The sequence below is a fragment of the Henckelia pumila genome, chromosome 2 (assembly GCF_033568475.1).
Source record: "Henckelia pumila isolate YLH828 chromosome 2, ASM3356847v2, whole genome shotgun sequence".
Classification (NCBI taxonomy): domain Eukaryota; kingdom Viridiplantae; phylum Streptophyta; class Magnoliopsida; order Lamiales; family Gesneriaceae; genus Henckelia; species Henckelia pumila.
The window spans coordinates 46,120,108-46,129,010 of record NC_133121.1 but is presented as its reverse complement, the minus strand read 5'-3'; the positions used below and the strand labels follow the sequence as shown (position 1 = coordinate 46,129,010).

The 8,903-nt window shown below is 36.7% G+C and overlaps 1 protein-coding gene across 1 annotated transcript; it reads left to right on the top strand.

Annotated features, from left to right (window-relative positions):
* The first annotated feature begins 917 nt into the window (after positions 1–917).
* On the top strand, positions 918–1,397 carry LOC140880490 (villin-5-like). The gene is made up of 3 exons (XM_073284984.1): positions 918–976; positions 1,062–1,209; positions 1,295–1,397. The coding sequence occupies exons 1-3, from the start codon at positions 923–925 to the stop codon at positions 1,342–1,344; spliced, it is 252 nt and encodes an 83-aa protein (XP_073141085.1). The 5' UTR covers positions 918–922; the 3' UTR covers positions 1,345–1,397.
* The last annotated feature ends 7,506 nt before the right edge of the window (positions 1,398–8,903 follow it).

The following is an 8,903-nucleotide window of genomic DNA, read 5'->3' as shown; positions in this document are numbered from 1 at the left end:
TTACGATCTATACCTTGTCTATGGCTGTGATGTGTCTTTTCAATTTCGTGTTGTTTAAAGATTTTAGAAGATCTTCTCCAACTGTTAGTCCCTAATCTTTGACATGTTATCTTTATACAAGTGTGGATGCATAATTGCTACCTTTTCCTTTGACGGTAGAAGATGGAAAATTAATGGCAGATGCAGAGAGTGGTGAATTTTGGAGTTTCTTTGGTGGATTTGCTCCACTTCCAAGGAAAACAAATTCTGATAAATACAAAAGCTTTGATGTTGCACCTAGACTTTTCTGGTATATAAATTCTTTCAGTTATATCGGTTCCAAAGATCTCTTTCATGTCTCGTGTTCCTAGCGTGGCATGATACATAATTAATCTTTGTCGGCGAATATCTCAATTTATTGGGTAATTTACCCAAATGAAGCTCTGAGGAGTTCTTATTTATAATTTATTTTTTTTGCATGCTGATAAAATTTATGAAATAAACTGATACGATTTCCACTTTTTATTTTGTAAAACTCTTTTGGTTTTTAGATGAATTCTGCATAAGGATGTAGTAGGACATTTTTACTATGTTCCTTGGAATTGGATTGTTATTTTCCACCTCTTACTTTGTAAAACTACTTTTGGATTGTTATTGGTGTTGGCTAAATATTTTTTATGTATGATTAAAGTCAATCCATTTTGAGCACATTTGTTTTATATTTTCCCTACAATGTAAATGTTTCTGTCAGACTATTTGATATGTAACCAGATAATGGTAATTTGTTTATGATGAGGAACTATAGGATCTTGACATGCTAGAGTTTTATGTTCAAGTGTAAAAGGGAAAAGCCGTACCAGTGGAGGCTGATTCTTTGACAAGGGAGTTATTAGACACATATAAATACTATTTTCTTGATTGTTGGTCTGAAATTTTTATCTGGATGGGGAGAAATACTTCTCTTACGTCGAGAAAAGATGCATGTAGCACAGCTGATGTAAGCATAGTTACTTGGCTTCTTCCAATGGGTTTTGCATTTCTTTCCTTATCAATGGACTCAACAAATGCCTTTTCCTGTGTAGGAATTACTGCACAACCTTGATAGATCCAAATCTCATATAATCCGTGTGATTGAGGGATTTGAGACAATCAAATTCTGGTCGAAGTTTAAATCCTGGCCCCAGTCAAGCAATCTGTCTGTGACAGAGGATAGTAGAGGGAAGGTTGCAGGTCAGTACAACACGGATTTTATTTGCAATAATTTAAAAATAATGTAAAACTACAGTATACCTTTGTTTCCCCTGTATGTTTCCAGCACTTCTAAAACGCCAAGGAGTTAATGTGAAGGGTATTCTGAAAGCATAAAACCCCAAGGAAGAACCTCAACCTTATATAGACTGCTCAGGAGATTCACAGGTGATGTGAATCCTGTGGTAGATCTGGTCCTATGTAAAGTTTTTCAGGAAAATTAGCATCATCTATTGTTAATGTTCTCTTATGGTGAATAAGTAATTTTCATGCAAGCAGGTTTAGGACATGATTTTACATAAGTTTAAATTTTTTTAAAAGAAACTAAGCAACTTAAGTAATTTGGTGGTGTTCTTTGTACCATCGTTCAGAATTCAGAAGCTATCTACCACTATTGTATAGGCTCAATACTTGTACTTACGTCAAAGGTCCTTACCAAGCTATTCTTGAAGAGCCTCTACTTTGAAATGCACTATTTTATAGAGCTAAATACTTCTGCTCTCTGGTTATGTAGAATTAAAATATATTATGCTTATCTGCTTTATAGGCCAGTGATGAAGAAGTTGAGGCAATCCTCCCAACTGCAGCTTATGCCCTTGCCAAAATACATATGCATCTGGTACACAGTGGATTAAGAAGTTGAGGCAATACTTTGAATTAAAATATATTATGCTTATCTGCTTTTTAAACTTTGGGATTTACATGTATCAAAATTTTAAGTTGATTTTACTGTTATTTCTTAGGGACTTGAGTAGGGTGAGACCTATGTGCTTATTATTGGCTTAACTCAGTTGGGCCGGGGTAGTTACATGGGAAATGGAATATATTTGAGGAGTGAGATAGTTGTGGGATTCCTTCAACGTATTTTCCATTTTGTAAATGACTAGCATAGCTAGGGAAAGGACATAGGCTTTACTCTGGGATTTTAATCTCTTTGGATATCAGTAGTTGATATTTATGTCTCATATTTGTATGCACATTTTTATTTTGCTGTCTTATTTTCATTATGGGCATTAAAGATCCTAATATTATTTTTTTATGTGATTTGAAACCTTTTTTTTAGGTTATTGACTATAAAACAAAACATAGTAGACTTTTCCCTTTGCTGGCTTATGCTTATGCCTTTAGATTTGTTGGTGAATGGCTTAAATGGTTGTACAATGATGTTACCCAAAGGTTGCAAGCAAATGATTTTTCAACATTACCTGAAGCTCATGCCTGTACTGCAGGGTTGAAGTCCTTGACTACTACAGCCACTGCTGTAAGTAACACATAATCTCATCTTTCTACCTTTTTATTTCCACGTGTTAGTGTTGTTCCATTTCGTGCTCTTGTTTACATTAGGATATATGTTCGTCTTTATAACGTTGTGGTGGTTGGTATGAACAATATGAGACTTCTTGTCCTGGTGCTATGTGAAATTCATGTTTACTGAGTTTTGATAAGTCTCTTCATTATTCTACTTTTGCGTCACAGGAAGGTATTGAAGAATGTCGAAAGTTATGTGGAGGCCATGGCTACCTTTGTGTAGTGGACTTCCAGAGTTGTTTGTTGTCTATGTTCCTGCTTGTACGTATGAAGGAGACAACATTGTGCTGCTTTTACAGGTAGCTTTTTGTGTGTGCTAGTCTAATTTGGTTAATAATTTCCATATAGACGTCGGACAGTTAACATTTTCAAGCCATTTTATAGAGTCGAGCTTGTCGGGGTCAGTAGGTTCGGGGCATAACAAGCATTCCATCACAGTTGACCGATTATTTTCATTTTTTTTAACAGAAAATTAGCATTTATCCTTATAGGAACTCAAGGCAGATGGAGAGTATGAAATGGCGAAAATTGCTATTGGAGTATCCTAAACAGAGGCTCGCATGGTTTCTTCCTTTTCCTGTTCCTGTTACTGTTCCTACACCTCCTCCACCAGAGTTTGTAATAATCGTTGCACCTCCTCTCCCTGATTTTTCTTCGTCCCCACCTTCTACCGTTCCTTCTCTAAATCCAGTTTCGCTTCCATCCCCATTGCCTCTTCATGATAGACATGTTTCTCCGCCATCATTCTACGCCCCAGCAGAAAGGCCAAGTGCACAAAACAAAACTTCCAAGTACATCTCAAATTTCTAATACATCTCTTCTCCAGCACAACACATTATTTTTAATTTTTTTTTGATAGGACATTATTTTTAATTGACCGTGTATTATTTATATGTGTCTAATGAGCTGAATGGCTTTACCATGAGCACGTCAATATAAAATCTGCCTTCTTCCTTCTTTTTTTTGTGTGCAGAAGCTAAGGTCTGGACTATGTCTTGTAGTTTTTTTAATTCCTTTAATTTTCAGGTGGTTCCAAAGCTTTCATGCATCGGTATTTACTGTTATTCTTTTTATTTTTGCTATGTTTCTCATATGAATATATATCAGAGAGAAATAAGATTTTTTTTTCAGATTCACAGGTGGATGTTAATCAATGATGAAACAAGAGTTCCAAGTTTATTTATAAAAATTAGCTCATAGCTTTATTTTCTATTTTCTAGTGTGCATTGAATTAGAATTAGAATTTTGAGTGATTTGTAATATTGAAATTGTATATTAAATTTTATTTATGAAATTTTAAATTTTAAATGATTCATAATATTAAGAAATTTGTATATTTATTTTTTTTGTTTTTTATATGAATTACGACAACGGATTTTATCCGTTGTCTTTTCTATTTAAAACTGTTGTAATTGTAGGTGGTGTTAAAAGTTCGCTAAAAGACAACGGATATAAACTGTACAAAACCGTTGTCTTAAATTGTCAATGACAACGGATTTACACTGTTGTAGAACCGTTGTCTTTGGAGACTTACGACAACGGTTACAAACTGTTGCAAAACCGTTGTGGTAGGATAGCTACGACAACGGATATAAACCGTTGTAATAGGGCACGCTTTTTACAACGCCCCCAGTTACAACGTTTTATCCCCCCTACGACAACGGATAATATCCGTTGTTGTTTTGCAATTTTCTTGTAGTGATACCAAATCTCTTTCTGTTCATATGCTCTATTGACTGCCAAGTCATAAGAATGGGCTTATCATGTTCATTTTTCCTAACTGCTCGTACAAAGTTTATAAACTTTCCTTTGCACATATTCAATTTGGGTAGAGTACTTGATTCACCAATGTCAACTATTTTACCATACCCTAGACGAGTTTTGTAATTCAAGGGTTTTTGTAAATCATGCATTTATGTCAATAAGCTCGAAGATCTATTCCATGAACTTACTAAATCATCCATTCTTTGTTTTTCTGCTATAAGATTCATGATATTGAGCTTGAGTTGCTCATTCTCAGTCCGGAGTACAGAATCTCTATTTCAAGAAAATTTATCTCAACTGATTGTTCCCAGGTGGGTTCAGTTGAGGCATCTTGCAGATCTTTTTGCTTGGCTCTGACTTCATCGAATGTTATGGAACTGATGATACTCATTAGCCATATCATGAAGTGCTGTGAATTGTGATCAGTTCTTCTCTGGTAAACTCTTTAGAGCTGAAATCAAATACCTGTTCACCAGTGGATGTTTGCTCATGATCATTTGCCATAAGAAACTTGACTTATTCATCATCGTCACTCGGACTGGAGGAGTAGTTGGATCGTCGGATTAACTATCCGTTTCTGCCCATTTGGCTTTGCTATCCTCTGCAACCGGTGCTTCATGCTTCTTTCGTGAAGTGTACTTGGCATCTCTTGAGTTTTTCCTTCTCTCAAACTTCTTCTTCCATCTTTCTGTTGAGGTTTGCTCATCTCTCTTTGGTTTAGGACAGTCAGCTATGAATTGTCCTGTTTTTCCACAATTGAAGTAACTTCTTGGTTCTTCAATTGCATCCTTATTTTGAAAACTTCTTCTGTAAGAACCCTCCTGATTTCTTCTTAGGAATTTTTCAAACTTCTTTGCAAATAAGGACATTGCATCACTTCTTAACTCTTCTGCAGTCTTCTCTGGTTGACGAGGAGATTCTACCTTTACTACTGCCAAAGCCTTGGTTAGTTGATATGTACACTGATCTTCCTCTCTAGTTTGCAACTCAAACTCACAGGCCTTCAATTCTGCAAACAAATCATGCAGCTCCAATTTATTCAAGTCCTTCGATTCCCTCATAGCCATTGTCTTTACATCACATTCTTTGGGAAGGCCTCGAATAACTTTGAGAATGACTTTCCTGTTGGGATATGCCTTTCCCAGTGCATTGAGTTCAATGACAATTCTACTGAATCTCTCATCAAATTAGTCCATTGATTCTTCAGGTTTCATTCTGATGTTGTCAAACTTTTTAGTAACAACAGATAGTTTTTTCTCTTTAGTCTGCTCATTTCCTTCGCAAAGTTGAATCAGTTTCTCCCAGATTTCTTTTCTTGTCTTGCACATCTTGATCTTGATAAAAGTGTTCTTTTCAAGAGTTTTGTACAAGATGTCTTTGACCACATTATTAAGGTTTTCCTTCTTCTTGTCCTCAGCAGTCCACTCAATTCTTGGTTTTTTAATGTATCGTGGCCCACCACTGGAAAGACCCACAACAGTATTAACCTTGGTGATTGTGAGAGGTCCATCAGTGATGACAAACCACATATCATCATCTAAATCTGATAGATGCGCTCACATGCGAATCTTCAAATCATCAAAATCTTCTTTGGGGAACATCGGAATCTTGCTGAATGAAGACATTTTGATGCAGTGTTCAATGATAAGATAAGAACCTTTCTCTGATGCCAATTTATAGGATCGGTTACAAGTGTAGAGGGGGGGTGAATACACTTATAAACAAACTCGTGTAAAATGATTGAATTCGATCGGTTTAGAGACTGAATTCTAAATTTATTTTGATGTGGATTGTAATTTGACAAACAAGAGTATGTGCGGAAATATGCCAAATTATAGATTTGAACACTGAGTAGATATCAGTTTAGGTTAGGTGATTATAATGGGTAAACTGAAATAACGCAAGCAAATGTTTATGGATGTTCGAAGATTTAAAATACTCCTACGTCACCCCTTCTTCCACCTCGGAAGGATATTACTAAAAGACTTTGAATTTTACAAGCAATTTTCAAAACCCCGATCCGGTTTAGGACTTATACACTGCCTAAACAAGAACTCCTTGTACAACAACTCAGTTTCAGTCCTAGACTGATAATGGAACAAAAATGAATACAACTCGAAATCTTTAGCACAAGATTGATCCTTAAATGATCTGAATAACAATTAGGCGTTTGTGCTTCGAGTTCCTTGATCAATATTCAAGCGTGTAGGACTTTAAATGTTCTCATAATGAGCAATGCAAGCAGAATTTCAGTGCGCGAGAGAGAGCTCCTTTCATCGATCAAGATCTCTATTTATACCCTTGGATTGTTAACGGTCATAATTTCAAATTGAATCTTCAGATAAGGTTTTGAATTATTCCCGTTGGATTTGTCACTATCACCAACAAATTCTAGAGCCGACAATTTCCATTTGCATCGCGGCACTACCTTGTTCCAGAGTACGGACGTTCTTATCCAAAAGTGGTAAGGTAGTAAACTGTTGCGGTTAAACCGATGAAGTTAGTTTAGCTAGGTAAAATGATGAAGTCGGTTTAGCGTCTTCGGCCAGTTGAGCGAGTCAGTTTAGCACAAAGCAGTTTAGCTCCATAATTCAGTTTAGTGCTTCTTAGATGCTCGATCAGTTTAGCCTTCTTTTTAAGCTTTGTAATTTTTAAACACCAAAACTTAATTTCCCAACAATTTCTATCAGCACTAACAACCCTGATCAACAAACAACCATGCAAGGATAGAACTCCACATGCCAAAACCACATCGCCTAGGATATCCCAGCATCTCCTGCACTATACAACCTATGGTCTGCCACGTCGAATGTGGTGTCCAATACACACAAAAATATGGACGTGAGTGAACTATGCTCAGCACTAAAGTATGAGTATACAAGTATTAAATGTGCATGTATGCAAGTGTACGGGTTACCAAGACTCAGTGTCAAGAATACTGCTGAATAGACTTGGGCCTTAGGTATGTAGCACTTTTAGCAATCGCACCAGGAGGTGGCTAACATACCCAACAGTGGATATAGGTGACCTGGTCACAAATCTACGTGTCCAACCATCCACTAACAAGATAGGGTGAACATCCTACTATAGGATATCACAAGGATACAAGATCAAGATGATCATGCATGAAGCATAATAACGTGACATAATATATGCAGATAATATCATGCCATATAAATAATGCAACACATAATACATGCATACTCATTCAAGATATCTCAAACAGTACTTTCGTAGCTCAATACTAATAGGCAAGCTACACCAGCTCTATTGTCCAAGCCTAAAATCACAAGATTAATATATTACTAACAACATCTAAAACCTTTAACTAAGCTAATAGATACTCCCAAACTATTTATAGGATCTAGGGTTATACATTTGTCTGACGTTAGACTGTTGATGTCGAATGCCCCGAAACATGGGCACAACTCCGCTACGACTTCCGGACGCCTCGCCAAGACCCGCCACTTGCCAAAGATGGCTGGAAAGCCCCTAATTATACTAAGAGATGAGAGAGAAATGTGTGAATTGGAAAGTTAGAAATGAGCCACGAATGCCCTATTTATAGGCAGAGTTCGGACGATCCAAACCCCACTTCAGACGCTCCGAACTCACATGCAGTCCACGTTGCATAAATGAAAAGATCAGACGCTTCGTTCCCACCTTCGGATGATCCTAACTCCTGCGTGTCTGAGCAAGATGACACGTCGATAATGCGCATAGCCTAACTCTGTTCGGAACTTTCGAACTCATCTGTAGCTTCCGAACTGCTTTGCTTCATCTGATCGCTTCGGACCATCCTATCCACACAAGGCTTGAGTTCGGACCATCCGAACTACCCGAGCTCAAATAAGCCCATTAACCATTTTTGGACATTCTGGATCCGATTTTTTGGTCTTTTTGATCAAATTAAAATCCCTTAATCAATTCCTTAATCATAATTAGTCACTTAATCTTGTGAAATTGGAACTCGGTTACTAAAATCGTCGAGAGTACATATCCGTTGTTTGGTATCACGGTAAGCGATACATCATACTTCCCGCAGAGAACTATATTGGCAGCGACTCTTGATGTTGTTCAGTCCATAAATGAATACATGATATCACTGAACAATTCTGATGTAAGGTTGTATTTATGTTTTGATTTGGCGTGTCATTCACATAAAAATGTTGATATGTTGCACGATTTGCATACTCCATAATTCTTAAATAGAATTAGATGTTCTGGAGTTCCAAACAACGAGGTAAATTTGAAGAATGGCACTCCTGTTATGTTGTTGCGAAACATAGATTATTCTCTTGAATTATGCAATGGTACTAGATTGATTATCACGAAGCTCAAAACCATGTTTTGGAAGGAAAAATTCTTATCAAAATTAATTCGGGTCATAAAGTTTTTATTCCAAGAATGTCGTTAACTCTATCTGATCCAAGACATCCTTTGAGGAAACCTTTTTTCAATCATGGTGATTGGCTATTACCCAATTTGACTTTCTCCGGGGCCCAAGCCCAGTGACTCAATCCATTTGGGTCCCATATTATTTAGTTATTTATTTGGATACTTTATCAAGGTCCATTAATTCCTAAAAACCCATAAGAAGCTCA